The sequence below is a fragment of the Lycium ferocissimum genome, chromosome 5 (assembly GCF_029784015.1).
Source record: "Lycium ferocissimum isolate CSIRO_LF1 chromosome 5, AGI_CSIRO_Lferr_CH_V1, whole genome shotgun sequence".
Lineage (NCBI taxonomy): Eukaryota > Viridiplantae > Streptophyta > Magnoliopsida > Solanales > Solanaceae > Lycium > Lycium ferocissimum.
This window is the reverse complement of record NC_081346.1, coordinates 57,532,953-57,554,074: the sequence shown is the minus strand read 5'-3', so window position 1 is coordinate 57,554,074 and position 21,122 is coordinate 57,532,953. Positions and strand designations below refer to the sequence as shown.

The 21,122-nt window shown below is 34.1% G+C and overlaps 1 protein-coding gene across 1 annotated transcript; it reads left to right on the top strand.

Annotated features, from left to right (window-relative positions):
- Positions 1-4,670: 4,670 nt before the first annotated feature.
- Positions 4,671-8,330, top strand: LOC132056936 (receptor-like protein 33). Its single transcript, XM_059449348.1, is given in 3 exon segments — positions 4,671-7,188; positions 7,191-7,261; positions 7,263-8,330. Coding segments are annotated over 3 exon segments (3,408 nt in total). The 5' UTR covers positions 4,671-4,832; the 3' UTR covers positions 8,244-8,330.
- Positions 8,331-21,122: the final 12,792 nt, after the last annotated feature.

Below are 21,122 nucleotides of genomic sequence, written 5' to 3'. Positions count from 1 at the left end.
TGCCATATTTTCTTTGTGATATCTCAGCTTAATACTTTTATACAATTTCTCAAGTTGTTGGAACTTAAAGCAGCAAAGAAATAGAACCGAGAGAATTACCATTTCTATTTAGCAGGAGCCTTGCATTTTATTTTGGTTGAGTTCTTGTATTGGTTATACACTTTTCACTGACTACTATTATAGAAGTCTACTTATTCATTGTCTATTTCTTCTTTCTATGCATCTATGTTAGCAGCATGCAAACAAAAAGAATAGCTTATAAGAGATAAAAAGGGACTTAATTTGTTGATTCATCTCTTTTATTTCTCTTTCTCTTTTCAGAATACATTTATAGTTGATGGAGAAGGCGGTTGATGGAGAAATAAATGGAAATGAGGAAGAAGAAAATGATCTTGAAGACAATACAATATTGTGAATTTGCTGAAAACTATACTAGATGAACAACTACTGAAAACTTGGATAGAAACAGTTGGAGGAGCATACCTTAGACTAGTTGGATGCTTGGTTTGTATCTTCAACCACTGCCACTCTAGTTCTCCCCCATGCATATTTTAGAATAGTTGAGTTTGTGTTATATATTGAATTTTAGATTTAATACATTTTATTTTACCATTAGATGTATCTTCATTATTGAAGGATCAATGGTACTCTTTGAAATGATTATGTAAGATTATTTGGTAACTTGAATGGATTCAGTTATTTATTTCATCTTATATCAAATTAAATGTGTATTTCATCATATGTGGCTAGGAATTATACCTAGGTGGATTTTCCTGGGAAAATATCGCAGCCAAACACATATATAGGCTAGGATATTTATCAAATTACCTATAGAATGACCTTGGCAAATTATTCCTAGCTATTTTTAGCTAGTCATTTAGCTAGAGAAACATTCTAGGCAACACGTGAAAAAGGCTAGGATATTTGTAATTTTAGTCAGGAATATTCCTAGCTAAGTTTCAATAAAGTCAACATTGACCAAACTAACTTTGCAATGAATTTAGCTAGATGCAGTCGTAGCATAATGTTTGCTAGGGACAGTGCCTAGCAAATATATCCTAGCAAATTTAGCTAGGGATAACTATTTTTTCTAGGTAAAATTTAGCTAAGACCGTATTAGCTACGGAGGTTTGTTAGTAGTAATTTTCCTAGCTAAATGTACGTTAGCGTGATTTTTCCACTTAGCTGTGATATGTCTCTAGCTAAATGGATGTTCTCTTGTAGTGTATTTATCTCTCCCCTCCGCTCCATGTGTCATCACATCTATGACCAGGAGGGAATGCGCTAAAGGACTTGAAAGTGTGAATGACAGTAACTGTAGTGGTGGGGGGAGAGAAAGGAGAAAAAAAAGAAATTAAAAACTCAAAATTAGGGAGAAGGGTCAAATTTTCCCCTAGATCGACTATGTGAAAGGTTCAAATTGACCCTGCATTTAAAAAAAATTAATTCTTAATTGCGGGACTCATGGAAACACTGGATGCTAAGCCTCCGCCGTTTGAAAATAAGGGTAAATTTAGTCAACTTTAATAACGGCGAGCGCATATTTAACTCAACTATTAACGGAGGGCAAATTTATTACAGATCACAAAGTTTAGGGACAAGTTTGATCCTTCTCCCTTATAAGAGTTACTTAAAATCATAACAACCCACTCTCTACCTCACCTATCAAATTCAATTTTTTCGGCTAAATCATACTTGAACATGTTTGGTAGAACGCAATTTGACCATTTAGTCTATAATCATAATATATTTAAATATATTTATTTAATCAAATTATTGTAAGTTCGTTAGGTTCGAAGCAAACTTATTGTTTATTCTTATAATAAGTTTACGCAAACTTATTGTTTATTCTTATAATAAGTTTACTTATTCAATTTTATCACAGCTACAAAAATAATTAAATCCCAACATATGTGTACGAAATGACTCTGATTAACATTTTCCCACTCGAGTCTTAGTAACAACTTGGAATCTCTAAAGATAGATTAGGATAGCCAATCAATGCTCGGAACAGTTATTCTTTTGCTCTAGCATTTTCTTCTTTTTTTCTTTTTCCGAAATAACTTCGTATATTATTTAAGAATTTATCTATTTAGGAATTTAAGAATTTATTTAAGAATTTAATTTCCACATGGTACCACTGTGAAATTCTTTTAACACAATATCAAGTTATTTAAAAGTCCATTGCAGGTGTAACATTATTTCTAATCCGTTTTAAGAAATCTATTTTTGTTATTAAAGTTATTTAACTTTCAACTTCTCATTTCATCCTTAATGGGAATCTTTTATAGCCACACAAATATTATAGCATATTTAAAACTAGAAGTTTCAAAAAATTTATAGTCATACTAAAATTATGACATGTTTAAATTCATTAGTTTTTAAAGTATTTTTTTCTTTCTTAAACTCTGTACTCATCAACTTACGTCACATCTATTGGAACGAGGAAAAACAAACTGTTACTTTTAAGTAACTTGATGGTGTCAAAATTATTTGCATATTACCTAGAAATTAAAGAAGGTGAATAGCATGCAAACAACAGGTAAAAACTTTGTTGATACTAGTGCATATACTTTTTAATATAGCACGAGATAAAATTCATTTTTAACAATTAAGAATTTAAATATTTTTCGTGGAAAGAATTATTTAGTCCGTAGGGTCGGCCAGAATTTTCTAAAGGAAGATGGCTGGCTGGCTGGCAATTGCTTCCTCTAGAAATGGATTTGCACATGTAATTTCCCAATTTTTGCAAATGGAGTGCTATTGACTTTTTAGCATCAAGTTTTTTTATAAAAAAAAAAATTTTCTACGAACAAATATTCTATAATTATTTCAATGACTTCCAATCACTCCTGTCCATACCTCTTCTTTATATAATACTTACAACTTATGCTGTTTTTTGCAATTTAAATTTTAATACTATTAATAGTTTATTAATCACAAAAGGGGCGGATAAAATAATTGAACGAATAATTACTAGTACTAATACATTATACAAACAAGTCACATCCGTTCATATAGTAGTCCCACCTAGAAGCTAAAATAATTTCGTTCCTTCAAGTATGAAAATTCTACGTTTGACTACCAATTATCTTGTCTTGTTACTTACTCCCCCACCCCATACCCTCGCTTTTCCTTTAGTTTAAGAAAGGAAATGGAAGTTCAGTTTTGGACATAAAGGCTGTGTTTGGTAGGAAGGAAAATTTTCCCACGAAAATGTTTCCTTGGAAAAAGTTATTCAGGAAATAAGTGATTTTCTTATTTATTTTCTAACATTTGATAAGTCGCAAAAAATATCTTCTCAAAAGTATTTATATATAATCTATTCAAGTATTACAAGGGAAGGGGGTAGGGGGTGGGGGTGGTAGGGATGGGTGGGGTTGGGGTGTATTAGAGAATGGGGAGGAGACCAGTCCTTTCGGCACGGCATAAAATAAAGGCTGTTCTTGTTGCGGGTTTATTAGAGCTTGAGAATCTAGCTAGGGCTATTTGAACTAATAAGGAAAAGTAGGCATGCTAAATACATTTTGATGGCATTGAATCGGCGAGTTCAGCCACCACCTCCGGGTCTGAGCTCTGCTCGAGCGTAGTCGAGTGACTTTGCTTAGCTTCCGCCCTTTGAAAAGGATAACCTTTCACTATCTAGGCGCCCTCAAAGGAGGGGTCCCACGGACTTCTTCCCCGAAGGTCAAGCCGTAGTTCCTGTCCCTGGGAGAAGTGGAAGGAGTTAGGAGGATGGAGTGTAGAATGCTATTCATGAAATTTGTTTTCCCTAATTTCACTGAAAGTCATTTTCCTCATTTTAAGTAACTTATTTTGTTTTTTAAAAAATTTAAAGTATTTTGGTCAACATAACATAAGAAAACTAGAAAGCATGTACCTACGTTGCGTTAATCCGTATATACGAGAACAACGCAAAGATACGGGATACCGTACATTAACTTCAGTGAAAAAAAAAAAAAAAAAAAAACTAGCAATCAATTTTTCAAGAGGACGTAACCAAGGGGTTGTTGAATAAACTTTCCCGTCAAATATTGACATTTAGACTATCCTAGTTTACTCCCAATTGGGTAGTTGATATGATTATTACTGAAAGAGGTTAACAGGACAAAAATATTCTTTTTATAAAAACCGCATAGACTAACAGATTTAGACATGGAGCACAGTAGCCTAATGGTCAGCTAAATGGATAAAAATCACAAAAAATGTAATTCAAATCTCAACAGAGATAAATTTCTTTCCATTTATCCAAGCTTTGATGTACAAAGTAGCCAATACCTACTGCCCCGGGCATACCGTTGGAGAAAAGGATTTAGACATGGAAATTTCAGCTATGACTAACAAGAAATTTTAAAATAAAAAAATAATAATAATACCGGTCAAAGAAATTGCATGTGAGAGAATCCAATGGTAAATAGCCAACCCCACTCCCAGCTTAGAAGCCCCTCACTATCATAATAATAAATTCAAACAAATACAAAAGGTCAAGGTTTTGATTAATATTTTCTCATACATGATAATACACGAGAGTAGCTTCTAAGTCACCCAACAAATAAATAAATGGGCCCGACATAAAAACGCGTAGAAAGAAACAATACATACAATCTGTAGATATTAAACAACCAACCAGCACACTTCTCCTATTTTCCTTTTGACCATTTCTTGTGTCATTTTATCTTTTTTTCTCTTCTTCAAGCTTCATTGCAATCACCTCTTTCTACCTTCTTCTTCACTTCAGTCAGAACGTGAACAAGGGGGAACCCACAAAGTCGAAAAAGAACAAGTTTCATGGGTTATAATTCCACCAAGACTTCATTTTTCAGATATACACAATGAAAATTCTACACTTCTTATGGCTTTTCTTGATACCCTTTTGGCAAATCTTATCAGGTAATGAGATTTTCTTGGTTTCCTCTCAATGTCTTGATGATCAAAAGTCATTGTTGCGGAATTTGAAGGATAGCCTCCATTATAATTCTAGTTTGTCAAATAAATTGGCAAGTTGGAACAAGAACACAAGTGAATGTTGCAATTGGGATGGGGTGACATGTGATAGCTCTGGTCATGTGATTGCCTTGGAACTGGACAATGAATCAATTTCTGGTGGAATTGGGAATTCGAGCGCTCTTTTCAGTCTTCGGTATCTTGAGAAGCTAAATTTGGCTTACAACAGGTTCAATGCTGGCATACCAATTGGTATAGACAACCTCACGAACTTGAAGTACCTGAATTTATCGAATGCTGGTTTTGTTGGCCAAATTCCAATGATGTTATCAAGATTAAGAAGGCTAGTTACTCTTGATCTCTCAACTCTTTTCCCTGACTTTGACCAGCCACTAAAACTTGAGAATCCCAATTTGAAACATTTCATTGAGAACTCAAGAGAGCTTAGAGAGCTTTACCTTGATAGTGTTGATCTTTCAGCTCAGAGGAGTGAGTGGTGTCAATCTTTATCTTCATATTTACTTAACTTGACCATCTTGAGCTTGCGTACTTGTAAAATTTCAGGCCCTATTGATGAATCACTTTCTAAGCTTCAATTTCTTTCTATCATCCGTCTTGACCAGAACAATCTCTCTACTACAGTTCCTGAATATTTTGCCAATTTCTCGAACATGACTACCTTGACCCTCGCCTCTTGTAATCTGCAAGGAGCATTTCCTAAAAGAATCTTGCAGGTACCAGTTTTAGAGATTTTGGACTTGTCAAATAACAAGATGCTTAGTGGTAGTATTCCGAATTTTCCTCGAAACGGATCTTTCAGGACTATATCACTAAGCTACACCAACTTTTCTGGTTCATTAACAGAGTCCATTTCGAACCTTCAGAACCTGTCCAGGTTAGAGCTCTCCAATTGCAATTTCAGTGGACCAATACCTTCCACAATGGAAAACCTTACAAATCTTGTTTATTTGGACTTCTCCTCGAACAATTTCACTGGTTCTATCCTATACTTCCAAAGATCCAAGAAACTCACCCAGTTAGACGTCTCTCAGAATCTTCTAACTGGTCACTTGTCTAAAGCGCATTTTGAAGGACTCACAGAGCTTGTTAACATAAATTTAGGGAACAATTTACTCAATGGTACCCTTCCTGCCTATATATTTGAGCTCCCCTCCTTGCAGAAGCTTTTTCTTAATGGCAATCAATTTGTTGGCCAAGTCAATGAATTTGACAATGCATCCTCCTCTCTGCTGGATACAATTGATTTGAGCAACAACCACCTGAATGGACCGATTCCCAAGTCCATGTTTGAAGTTGAGAGGCTTAAGGTCCTCTCACTTTCTTCCAACTTATTTAGTGGGAGAGTGCCACTAGACCTCATTGGGAGGCTTAGTAACCTTACAAGACTGGAGCTTTCTTACAATAACTTGACTGTCGATGCAAGTAAATCAACCTCTTTCACATTTCCCCAGTTGGGCATATTGAAACTAGCTTCTTGTGGGTTGCAAAAGTTCCCTGATCTTAAAAATCAGTCAAGGATGTTCCACTTAGACCTTTCTGACAACAAAATATTGGGGGCAATACCGAATTGGATTTGGGGAATTGGTGATGGAGCTCTCGCTCACCTGAATCTTTCCTTTAATCAGCTGGAGTACATGGAACAGCCTTACAATGGTTCCAGTAATCTTATAGTCTTTGACTTGCGTTCCAACCGTATAGAAGGTGACCTACCAATTCCACCTCCTTCTGCCATCTTTGTGGACTACTCGTGGAATAATTTCACCAATTCCATCCCCCTAGATATTGGAATGTCTATTGCTCTTGCTTCCTTTTTCTCAGTTGCAAATAATGGCCTCACTGGAAGAATTCCTGAATCCATATGCAATGCCAGCTATCTTCAAGTGCTTGATTTGTCTAACAATGCCTTGAGTGGAACAATACCACAATGTCTACTGGAAAATAGTACAACTCTTGGGGTGCTGAATCTAGGGAAGAACAGACTCAATGGTGTTATACCAGATTCATTTCCATTCGGCTGTGCTCTAAAAACTTTAGACCTCAGTAGCAACTCCTTAGAAAAGGAGCTGCCAAAATCGCTTGTCAACTGCGAGTCGTTGGAAGTTCTGAATGTTGGGAATAACAGACTAGTTGACAGTTTCCCGTGCATGTTGAGTAAGTCATACAGTCTGAGAGTCATAGTCTTGCGCTCCAATCAATTCAATGGAAGTCTTCATTGTGGTCCAACCAAAATAGCTGGCAAAATCTCCAGATTATAGATTTAGCTTCCAACAACTTCAGTGGTGTGTTGAAAGCAGAATGCTTTTTCAAATTGGAGAGGGATGATGGTTGCAGATGATTACGTGGAGACAGGACGCAACCATATCCAGTTTAAGTTCCTCCAGCTAAGTAACTTTTACTATCAGGACACAGTGACAATAACCATCAAAGGGATGGAGCTGGAGCTTGTGAAGATTCTCAGGGTCTTCACATCTATTGATTTCTCTTCAAATAGATTTCAAGGAGTGATACCAGATACGGTCGGGGATCTTAGCTCACTTTTTCTTCTGAACCTCTCACACAATGCCATTGAGGGACCAATCCCAAAATCAACTGGCAAGCTCCAAATGCTTGAATCACTAGACCTGTCATCAAACCAGCTATCTGGAAAAATCCCTGTCGAGCTTGCAAATCTCACATTCCTATCATATCTGAACTTATCACTTAACAATTTGGTTGGAAGAATCCCATCGAGTAATCAATTTCAAACATTCTCTGCAGATTCCTTTGAAGGAAACACAGGCCTATGCGGGTTCCCTCTCAGCATTTGCGCCAGCAATGCTCCAGAGTCAACACCATCACCGACTTCGCAAGATGACTCTTATGATTGGCAGTTCATATTTACAGGTGTGGGATATGGAGTAGGGGCAGCAATCTCCATTGCACCTCTGTTGTTTTACAAGGAAGGGCGGAAATACTGTGACGAACATATGGAGAGATTACTTAAATTGATATTTCCAAGATATCGGTTCACGTACACCAGATATGACCCTGGAAAGGTTGTGGCAGTGGAACAATTTGAAGATGAGACCCCAGATGACACTGAAGATGACGATGAGGGGGACGAAGAAGTAACTCTTGGGCGGTATTGCGTTTTCTGCAGTAAAATTGATTTTCACAGAAAGCAAGCAATACATGATCCAAAATGCACTTGTCATATGTCATCGTCCCCCATTTCTTGTCCTCCTACACCATCCTCTTCTTCACCTTTATTGGTCATATACAAAAATTTTGATTTCTGAGCTTTATCTCTGCACATTTGTAATCTGTATATAGTTACAGGTAGCATAGGATATTGAATCAAAGCAAATTCAATTTTCTTCGAGTCATTTACATCTTTTCTATACAGTTGGTAATTTGTCCCATACCTGGATAAAGTAAAATGGTTGAAGTAGGTTGATGTAGCATTAAAAATATTTTTAACTATGATGAATCATTTCATGCATTCTGACATGTACACCTAGACACATACTATGGACCTGAATAGAGAAAAATAGATACAGAAAATTTATAGCCGACTCTAGTTCAGACATCTTGTTGACGTGTAAAATTCATTTTATTCCATTAAACTACCTAATCATGGAAGGGCTAGACGCATTATACGGAATCAAAAGCTTAAAAATTTCGATTAAACATCAGGCAAGTAGAATAGAATTATAGAAGCTAAGATAAGACACTTGTAATATGTCATCATCCCCCATTTTTTCCTCCTACACCGTCCTCTTCTTCACCTTTATTAGTCATATATCATAAAAAGATTTGATTTATAAGCTTCTTCATCTCTGCACATTGTAATCTGTATATAGTTACAGGTAGCACAAGATTGATACAAAGCAAATTCAAGTCTCTCTTCAAGTCATTTAATTAATTCAAACATGTACACCTAGACACATACTATGGACTTGAATAGAGCAAAATAGACACAGACGATTATATAGCTGACTCGAGTAATTTGGAATTGAAGCATAGTTGATTGGGATAGTGGGAATTATGACCTTAGTATAATCTTCGTTATGGCTCTTATATTTTCCAGTTTACCAATCAGAGTCGAACACAGGATATTCAATTTATTCCTTTAAACTAACTCATTATGAAAAGACTAGACCCGGTGTAACTGGTTTGTCTAGAAATATACTTACCCACAACATGCATTTCGTGTCATTTCTCGGATTCTTTTTATAACCCCAATTCATTTTGTATGAATAAACTAGAATAGCATGACAAAAATCAAAGATTATGTCCAGTTTGAAGCGGATCTCAATGGAAAGACAGGCAAAACAAGAAATGGGAAATTATGATCTTAGTATAATCTTCATTGTGGCTCTGGTACTTACCAGTTTCTATGTCTTTCAGATATTTCAATATACCAATTGTGGTTCAGACATTTTATCGAACACTTGATATGCATTTTATTCCATTAAACTAGCTGATTATGGAAAGGCAAGACACATTATATGGATTTAAAAGGTTAAAATTTCAATTAAACTTCAGGCAAGTAGAATAGAATATAATTAAATGGAAAATTACCTGTGACAGTACGTTCTTTTTCTGAAGTTTCTAAAAGGATTAGATGGAAATGGACCAAATTTGAAGTGTATTAAGAGTCTATGTTACACCAATGCAAGGTGAACTTGAGAATATTTGTGAATGTTTATGGGCAAATACACACTGGTTCCAATTTACCTAACATTGGTGATGACTGACCAATTTACAATTCAAAGACAATTTAGTCACAATCTTCAATTATTCCTAATATCCTTTTGCAATTGTTAGAGCATCTTTACATTTTATTCCTGACTGAAGGGTTTTCAAACAGATTTATAATGATCATGGATTTATTATATTCATCAATTGTCTTGAGATTTCGGGTTGGACACTTAAATGGGTCATTAGCACTTTTGTCCCCTATTTTGTGCTGGTCTTTAATTTTTGTCCCCCGAGACAAATAATTTTTTCATGGGATATAAGTTTATATTTTCGCATCATATATCCCACAAATTATGCTCTACGCTTTTAAAAAACTTATACCCCGCTAGACCATTCACAATAACTTTCTCTTTTTTTATTCTATTGTTTTGGCTTGAAAAAACAAAACAAAAATGACAATAATAAAAGGAGAAAGAACTAAATCAATATGTACGACGTTTGTTTCCTCATCTGCAGCTATTGCAGCTAAACTAACTTGGGAAATTTAACTCAAGGTGACTAAAAAGTCTCATAATTACTAATGGTGACACATTTGACCAAAACCAAATCAAGCCCATATTTTTTAGGGCCTGAAATATAATTTTTAAAACTTGTTAATCTTTTACAAAATACAAAAACACCCTAACTTAATCCCAAAAAACCCCATCAGCCCCTCTCCTCCTCCTCCCACCCCCCCCCTTAAAATTTTTTTTAAAAAGTTTCGATATTTTTATTTTAGTTTTTCACCAGCCCCCCCCTCCTCCTCCCACCCCTCACCCCCTAGAAAAAAAAATTAACAAAAGTTTTGAAATTTTTTCTTCATTTTTTTGTTTTTTCACCGGCCCCCCCCCCCCCCCTCCTCCCACCTCATTAAATTTTATTTTTTTGCTAGCCACCCCCCCCCCCCGCCTCCTACCACCCCCCTTCCCCACCCACCCAAATATATATATATATATATATATATATATATATATATATATATATATATATATATATATATATATATATATATATTTTCACTAGCCCCCTCCCCCCCGACCCAACACCCCACACCTCCACCCTCCAAAAAAAAAAAATTGAAAAGTTTTTGGTTTTGGTTTTTTGCGCCCCCCCCCCCAAAAAAAAATAATTTGTTTTGAAAAGAAGTTTTAATTTTTTTTTTCTTCCTCCACCCACACACCCAAAAAAATTAATTTTGTTTTAAAAAAAAAGTTTTTGTTTTTGATTTTTTGCACTACCCACCCACCCCCCACGCCAAAAAAAAAAATTAAAAGAAGTTTTGTATTTTTTTTTTTTTTTTGTTTCTTACTCCACCCACCTACCCCGCCACCCTCTCCCTCCTCCTCCTCTCTTCTTTTATTTAGAAAAAAGTTGCTCAAGAAAAATAAAACTCACCCCATTTACGTAATTTTCGAACCGGATTTCATTCGTGTAGCACTGGCATTACTTCATGGGTTATTTCCGTTCATTTGGTAAGTAAAACAATGTTGTTTTATTTCAATTATTCATCCGGGTATAGCTGCTGATTTCCCAACAATTTACGGTAGCAGTTACAGTTGTTGCAACAAGTGCTAGAGATGTTGTATAAGAGCTTCTGAATTTATTGCAACAGCTATTGTAGTTTTTGCAACAATTTATGCTGTTGTTGCAACTTCTGTACTAATCTGTTGCAACTTCTGCTAACATGTATATAATTAATTTAGCCTACTTGTTTCAATAACTGTGAAAGCTGTTGGATCTTCCAACAACTCACTGACTTGTCACAACAAGTAGACTTCTTGTTGCAACAACTACATTAGTTTTTGGACATACAACTGTTGGATGAAACAGAGACAATCGAAGCTGTCACCAACAACTAAGTGATCAGTTGCAACAACTCACCTAAGTGATATGTTGATTTTGTTCAAATCACAAATGTATGCTCACATAATAAATTACTGAAAATTTTTCAACAAGTAATAAATATGTTACAACAGCTCTGTAACATGTTGGGGTTTTTCCAACAAGTAATCGGACTTGTTGCAACAACTAATTAGTTGTTGAACATATCACAATTATTAATTTGTACTTTTGGAGCCTAAAGGGGGATGACGAACAATTATTTATAAGTTTGTATTTTATATATATGTTCAGTATGTATTTCAGTTGTTCAAATTTTGTTCAGTAATTTCAAACAAGTCATAAAGTCATTGCAATAATCAAGGAAGTTGTTGCAACAGATTCCTCACATGTTAGAAAAAACCAAAAAGTTGTTGAGGTTGTTGCAATAGATTCCTCGCCCTCATTAATAGCTTCCTTATATTTAGTAGTTTCAAAACAAGTTACAAATGCTGGAACGTATTCCAAATCGGTAGTAATAATCAAACAGTTGTTGCAGATGTTGCAACAGATTAAACAACTATTGAAAATAATCAAAGAGTTGCTTTGAGTAAATGGTTACATCAGCTGAGTAATCTGTTGCAACATATTCCTGACTTTGTCAGTAAAAATCAAACAACGGAGTAAATTGTTGCAACAACTGAGTAATCTGTTGCAACAAATTGCTCAGCTGTTGCAACAAATCAAACAGTTGTTGAAGCTTTTGCAACAAGTTACTAATATGTTGCAACAGATGACTCAAATGTTGCAACAAGTTACTCATCTGTTACAACATATGGCTCATCTGTTGCAACATGTACTTAGTTGTTGTAAAATATTCACTCTATTGATCACTAAGTATCAATGATTTCCTTTGTTTATCACTAAATATGGTGAATCAAGTAGTTCACATCAAATCACTTTAATGATCACTTGATTTAGTGCATAGTGACTTAGTTGATCATTTGTCCTGACTCAAAATACCATCAAATTGATTAAGTATATATATTGATTAGTAAATATTATTCATTTCCTTTGTTTATCACTAAATATAGGTGAAACTAGTAGTTCACATCAAATCACTTTAATGATTACCCGATTTAGTGCATAATGACTTAGTTGGTCATCTGTCTTGACTCTAAATACCATCAAATTGATTAAGTATATATATTGATCACTAAATATCATTAATTTTCTTTGTTTATCATTAAATATGGGTGAATCAAGTAGTTCACATCAAATCACTCTAATAATCACTCGATTTAGTGCATAGTGACTTAGTTGATCATCTGATTTTGACTCAAAACACCATCAAATTGATTAAGTATATATATATTTATCACTAAATATCATCGATTTCCTTTGTTTATAACTAAATATGGGTGAATCAAATAGTTCACATCAAATCGCTCTAATGATCACTCGATTTAATGCATAATGACTTAATTGATCATCTGTCCTGACTCTAAATACCATCAAATTGATAAATATATATATTGATCACTAAATATCATTGATTTCCTTTGTTCATCACTAAAAATAATTGAATCCAGTAGTTCATATCAAATAACTCTATTGATCACTAGATTTAGTGCATAGTGACTTAGTTGACATCTTTCATGGCTCAAAATACCATCAAATTGATTAAGTGTGTATATATATATATATATATATATATATATGATCTCAATATAATTAATTTTCTTTGTTTATCACTAAATATCATTGATTCTCTTTGTTGATCACTAAATATGGGTGAATCATATCATAGTTGTTGAACAATTGCGGATATGTTGCGTTAAGTAACATAGGCATTGAACAAGACATATCACTTATTGGATAAAACACAACAAGTTATCTAGTTTCTGCAACAAGTCATTTCATTTGTTGGAAAAATTCAAACAACCAACCTAGTTGCTGTAACAAGTCGTGCCACTTGTTGGACAAACCCAAACAAGTAACTTAGTTGCTGCAATAAATTTGTTAATTGCAACCAATCCTGTGACTTATTGGATAAATTGCAACAGATAAATGATTTTTTCAACAAGTCCTCCTATTTGTTGTGACATGTTCAACAACTAATTAGTTGTTGCAACAAGTCCTGTTGCTTGTTGGAAAAATCCCAACATGTTACAGAGCTGTTGCAACATATTTGTTACTTGTTGAAAATTTTTCAGCAATTTATTAGCAACAGAGCATACATTTGTGATTTGAACAAAATCAACATATCACTTGGGTGAGTTGTTGCAATTGATCACTTAGTTGTTGGTGACAGTTTCAGTTGTCTCTGTTTCATCCAACAGTTGTATGTCCAAAAACTAATGTAGTTGTTGCAACAAGAAGTCTACTTCTTGTGACAAGTTAGTGAGTTGTTGGAAAGAGTAGAAGTTGTCCAACAGCTTTCACAGTTGTTGCAACAAGTAGGCCAAATTATTTATACACATTTTAGCAGTTGTTGTAACAGATTAGTACAAAAGTTACAACAAACTACATAAATTGTTGCAAAAATTACAACTGCTGCTGCAATAAATTCAGAAGCTCTTATACAACATTTTTAGCACTTGTTGCAACAACTTCAGAATCGTCAGAATTGTTGAAAAATCGAAAAACTACACCCAGATGAATAATTGAAATAAAACAACATTGTTTTACTTACTAAATGAACAGAAATAATCCATGAAGCAAGGCCCAGTGCTACACGAATGAAATCCGGTCCGACGGTTATGTAAATCGGGTGAGTTTTTTTCTTTTTTCTTTTTTCTTGAGCAACTTTTTTCTAAATAAAAGAAGAAAGCAAAAGACGAGAGGAAAGCAGAGAAAAGAGAGGAGGAAAGCAAGCGAGCAAAGAGGAGGAGGAGGAGGGGAGGGGGAGGGGATGGCAGGGTGGGCGGGTCGAGTAAGAAACAAAAAGAAATTCAAAACTTCTTTTCAAGATTTTTTTTTTTTGGGATGGAGAGTGGGTGGGTGATGCAAAAAACAAAAACAAAAAAAAAAATTGGGTGGGTGGGTGGAGTAAGAAACCCAAAAAAAATAAAAGTAAAATAAAAAATATTAAAACTTCTTTTCAAGAAAAATTATATTTTTTAAGGGTGGGGGGTGCAAAAAACCAAAACCAAAAACTTTTCAAAATTTTTGTTTTAAAACCAAAATTAATTTTATTTTTGGGAGGGTGGAGGTGGTAGGGTGTTGGGTCACGGGGGGTGGGGGAGGGCTGAGGGGAGGGAGGAGGATGGGGTCTGTGTAAAAACAAAAAAAAAAATCAAAATTTTAGAAGGGTGGGTGGGAGGGTCGGAGGAGGGGGGTGACTAGTGAAAAAAAAAAATATCAAAACTTTTAACAATTTTTTTTTGGGGGGGGGGGGGGGGGTGGGGGTGGGAGGTGGGGGTGGTGTATTTTTTGAGATTTTTTTCTCACCAATTTTAGGTAATTAGGATTTTATTAAGTTGGATCAAAACTATTGGGCAAGTCCAAAACTCCTTAATTACTAATCAAAAAATTATCACCTCTACTCAATAAAAAAACTTGAGTTACCTCCACTCAATTTTGAAACTTAAAAGTCACTTATAATTAAATTCCCCAACTAACTAATGGTTATGGATGGATGTTAGAGAATCTAGAACTGAGATACACCAAGTCCTGTTTGGAAAGCCACCCAGGTAATTAGAATTGAGTGTAATTGATGTAATTACACAGTTTGGTGTATTTGTTTGACCAAATGATTACTTGGTTATGTGAGAATTGAGTGTAATTGAGAGGGTGTAATTAGACTCTCCAATTCTCAAAGGGTGGTTGAGAATTGGTGTAATTACAGGGTTACTTTTTAGTTTCTTTCTTTTTTTGTTTTATTTTAATTTCTTTTCTTTTTTAATTTATTTTTAGTTCTATTATTTTAACCTTTTTTTTTTAATTTTTACTTTTTAATTATTTTTATTTTTAAAATATATTTTCTTTTTTATAGTATTTATCTTTCATTTCCTTTTTTCTCATTCCCTATCTTTACTTCTTGTGATTCCACGTAAGTGCTTGTATTTTATTTTATTTTATTTTATTTTTGGTTTTGTATTTTATTCATTTAGCATAACTGTTTTATTAATTTAATTTTTTAAACTACACCTCTTAGTATTAATGAGTCATTAACAAACTTGGCATATAATGAGTGATGCTATTAAAGTAGAATTTTGTTGTGATAAGGTTATAGTCTTATATTTTCCCTTTCTTTTAAATTATATTTACTTAAGTTACGTTGGAACTTACTTATATAATGTTGGAATTTGACATAAAAATATTATGTTAAACTTTTTTTTTTTGGATTTTGAATTTAGGTTATATTATCGATTTTAATTTATTTGTTTTACTACTATTAACTTGTTATTTAACATTGCATGTTGTTTATTTTTCACTTACAATTGATAGATTTTTTTGTCAAACATTTGAATAATGTTATGGCATTATATTTAAATATTATTTATTTTTGTCAAACATCCAATCCATGATGTTCTCACAATAAAGTCTGCTTTTAATTTTTATAATTAATTAAAATTAAACTATTATTAGTTTTAAAAAATATATCAATTATTTTTAACAATATTAGTTACAAATATATGATTATTAACTAATATATTTTTAAGAAATAATGTGTTGTTAAATATAATTTAATATCATTTATAAAGGCACATATTTTTCAAATTTTAATTTTAATTTTTGATAATTAAATTTTATTTTAAAATTAAATTAACTATGTAATTGCACTTGTGCAACCAAACAGTACGCTTGTAATTACACTGTAATTACTTGATGACAAACAAACAGATCTTTGTAATTACAATACTATGTAATTACTAGGCTGTATAATTACTACCCTAGTAATTACACCAATTCCAATTACCAGGTGCCTTTCCAAACAGACACTTATGGAAGGATGTTGGAGAATCTTTAAACTTTTCCCTCATCAATTGTATAATAAGAGTTTCTAAAAGGATATATACACTTGTCCTGAGCAACTTCACTCAAGGTTTTGGGTTCAAGATAGATACATCCACATCACATAAGTGGGTTCAGTCTTTGGTTACTACAAGATCTTTATAAATCAAAGAATGAGCCTAGTGATTTGATTTTCTCTAATCTGCGCATTACGAGGAGCTTAGTGCATCTAATTACCTTCTTTTTCTTCTTTTATGAATTTTACGAGCTGCCAAATATGGAAAAATTATTTTGACTAAGATTTGATAGAGCATTTTTAGAAACTTATTTTGAATTCTCAGGAGTATGAAAAAAGAGAAAGTTGTCAAGATAGTAGCATCTGCACCAATTCCAAATGTAAGATATTTAGCACGAATGTGATACTCTACAAAAAGTTTGAAATTAGCCATGAACTTTGTTGTTAATCCATCCCTAATTTGCTCGTAGTAATAGATTTTTGTATAGTCCATCTCTAAATAGGATCAGTGACGGATTTTGTTGTTTAGCTACAGAATTTGTCCTTTCACCAATTCCTATTTTTTTTAGTAGTGGTAATAGGCAATCTGAGAACTAAACCTGACTAGATTGTTTTAGTATTTAGCCGGGCATACTATAACATTGAAATTAATTAAATGCACTTGAGAAATCTCATTATCATTTAGTTCTTAAGATATTACCTTTCATATTTTTTATAAAAGAAATGTGATATTTTGAATTTTCCGGAGCATGAGGAAGGAGAAAGTTTTAAAGATATTAGATTTATTAGTGCCTCTTGAAGAACAAATTTCAAATATATGATATCTAATATTTAGCAAAAGCAGGATAATAAGCATCAACCTGAAATTCAAAGCCTGAGGGATTAATTCAGTTACTAGCCAAGTGTAGTATAACATTGAAACTAATAAAGTGCTATCACTAAAGGATGGGGTACCCATCCTCCCTTAATCGGAGATCTCGGGTTTGAGTCTTGGGTATGAAAAAGTTCTTGTTACGGAGAGCTTCCCCCGAATGTACCCTACGCGACGCGAATTCAAATATAATCGTGATCCAATACAACTACTGTGATATTAGCATTATATCTCATAAGAGAAATGTGAAAATGAAAAGTTGATAAGTTGGTATTTTACTAACTTATCTATTCTTTAATCTCAGATTTTTGCTAAGTTTGATTGATAAAATAGTACATTTAATGTCGTTTACTTCCATTTTACAGGCTCTATGTGATTTCGAAGTGATCAGGAAGCAATCAAGTGAAAACAAGTCAAAAAGAGGCCAAATTGAAGAAATGAGAAAAATGGCTAGAAGTGCAAAAACTGCACAGTTTTGTAAATATGAAAATATGGGGCTATTTTTTATCTTATTTTGATTGGAAAAAATGGGGAATCATAAAAGCAAGACTTGGGTTAAATTACTTTCATCATTCCACTTCTTATGTCTGTCAACAAGAGCCCAGCCCCCGGTTCAATCGATAGATAGGCCGAAAATATATTTCTGGACAAATGAATAGACCTTTCCTTACTTGACTTGCCAACAAACCGGTCAAACCAGTAACCAAGTTCATGTGTCAGCACCATGTCCAGGATCTTAAGAAAGGGGAAGCTCAAATGATATGTAATGGGATGGGCATGCTCCCCACTGCTCTATGATTTATTATAGTTCTGTTTCGTTTGGCCATATTTTTCAAACTTGGAGAACTAGGGTTCATCAACTAACACCTTGGAAGAGAAGACTGAAGTGCTTTAATGAGAAAACTCTTAACCCTTTCTTCAATTCCTTATTATGTATTGTATATTTAAGTGTGTTGTATTTTATTCTCTCACTTGAATCTTGTTTATGAGAATATTCAATATCAAGTGTTGAATTAAATCACTTTTTTTGCTTATGTATTGAACTATTTTTATTTCTAATGAAGTGGTCTTTGTTTCTTTAATTAATCTTGTTCTTTAATGTTTCTTAAGAGATAACCTTAGGACTCGCCCATTTACTTCGATTTGAGCTCGGAAGAGGAAAATTGAGGTTGGAAAAGATTAGTTAACAAGGATTTAGGGCTTAAAACCCTATTTAATAACTTGAGCTAGGAATAGAAAAGTTAACTTGAGATTCAATTGGTTATGCTTAGTATCACACTCTAAGGCTTGGAAAAGCTTAGGGTGAAATTCATTGATTTGGTTGGAAGACTTTTAATGAGATTTTAGAAATTATTATCTATTAACCTAGACTCACTGTTAGTTATAAAATCGTGAAATACATTGGATCGTTACTTGAAATTAATTTCCCTTGTATCCTTGCTTGTGGCCCTTGATCATTTTACTTACTTTCTAGGTTAGTTTTATCTTTGTTAGATTTCAAATAAAAATCAATATTGAAAAAGTGTTTGGCTTAGCGTAGAAAGTGATAATTTGTTACTTGCTTTGATCGCCTAGTATATTGTTCCCTATGGGATTCGACCTCGACCCATAGTTGGGTAAATTATATTGCATACGACCGTGTACACTTTCTCTTTAAGGAGTAGATTTGGACATTATCACTTTTGGCGCCGTTGACGGGGAACAATTTGGCGTATTGGGTTAGTTTGGAATTTAAGCTTACTTGCTTTGATCCAAATTTGTGAATATGTGTTTGTAATTTTTCGTGTTTCTTTGTGTTTGTTAGTTTTTTTATTTTTTATTTTTATTTTTTACACTCGTGTCACTATGGCATCTTGGAATGAAAATGGGTTTGATGATTGCAATTCATATTTTGATGACCCATGTCCGTATTGTAGAGGACCCCACTTTTGGCAAGATTGTGGAAATGCTCCCGGGAGAGAGATTTGTGCACCGTCTCAATCCTATGATGAGAGTATTTGTAATATATGTGGTGGCCAAGATGGACATTGTAGTTATTGTCCCAATTATTTTGCTCCCCCTCCCCCAAGTTGTTCTAATGAAAATGCTAATTGTGCTTTTGAGTTTGATAGGAACGATGGCATGGCAAGTGAAGGGCAAAAATGCCGGATATGAAGGCATCATGGCAATGCTCCACATATGCTTGGACCGAGAAGTTAAAATGGATAAGGAGCAAGAATTCGTCCATCAATCCACTTTGGAAAATTTGGAAGCTATAAAAAGAATGAACAAATCATTTGAGGATGCCAATTCCTCAATTTCCATGGATGTGTCTACTCCTCAAAATGAATTGGTTGAAGAAGAGATTTCAAACTTAAAAGATAAAGCCGAAGGTCTTGTGACCATGACGAGAGTTGTGGAATTGAAGAAGTGGTTCAACTTGAAGAAGAAGAGGAGCAAAATCTTAAAGAAGAAATCTCCAATTCTCAAAAAGAAGAAATTGAGGAAATAATAAATAGCATAATGGGGAGGACTAAAAAATATGGGGAAGTTGTGGCCAAATGGTGGGAAAAAGTTCAATATGGAGATGATAAAACTAACCAAAACATGGATTTCACCATGGTGGAATTTTTACAAGCTTTGAACGACTCTCACAATGAAGAAAAACTTGACAAAGAGGAAATTTTGAGCCAAGATTGATTAATGAATCAAGCTCAACAATTTGAAGTCTATGGGGACCACCATGAAGGCATTTTACGAATGATGGGAGAATTTCTAAATATTCATGTTGAGCAAAGTCAAGAAGTAGAGCTACTTAAAACTGCTATCCGAGAACTAAAAACCGATTTGAATGCAAAAATTGAAGCATGTGATGCTCAATATCAAAGGGCCATGGATAGTAGTTTTGAGTTGGTTTTCAACGAAAAAGAGGTCAAGATTGATTTTGGTGAGCCAATGGTGGATTGTCAACCAACCGATCCAAAAGTAGTGAATGATGCCGAAGTTGAAGAAATGATACTAGAGTAGAATCAAAAGGTTCACCAAATAATTTTTGAGGACTCTAGTTCATTTCAGGGTGAGGATGTCAAAAATCGAGCTAATTCAAAAATGGAGCGCCTTAAACCGCATTCTAATAATTTTTCAACATTGTGCTTGGTGGATGATATGGGAATTGAACTACTCGAGCCTATGGAGGAATTTGGTGATGAAGAAAAATGTGCTTTTGTTTTGAAGTTTGCTATGCCAAGAAGACAAAATGGCATGCCTCACTTAAAGGCCAAAAAGTGCAAAATGCGTCACCCGAGAATTGGCCTCATTGCTTTTCTACCACCTCCTCACGAGCATCATCGGAATCTAGATTCAAAATTGGGGCGAAAATTCATATGCTTCAAGTGGAGGGAAAAGTGGTAAAGTTAGCTCATGTCGTGCACGACGTTAAATACGGCGCTTTGTGGGAGGCAACCTATATTTTCTTCCTTTTAATTCAATTTTTAGATAAGTTTCTTTTATTAATTTTTACCATTCTACCAAGTTTTACAAGTTTTGAAATTGATTTAAACATGATGTGGGTGTTGGAATAAAAGAAAAGAAGCAGACAATTGCTTCAAAAGTCACATTCTGATCAAAATTGTGGCCAGCAGTCCCCAATTCTTATGTTTTTTGTTGGGAGAAGTATTCAAAACACACTCACATTCTGATATTGAGGGTATTATTGGGTGACACAAAAAAGTGAGTCCCTCAATGTGGCCTTATTGAGTCAGTCACCAATAATACCCTCGATAATACACACAA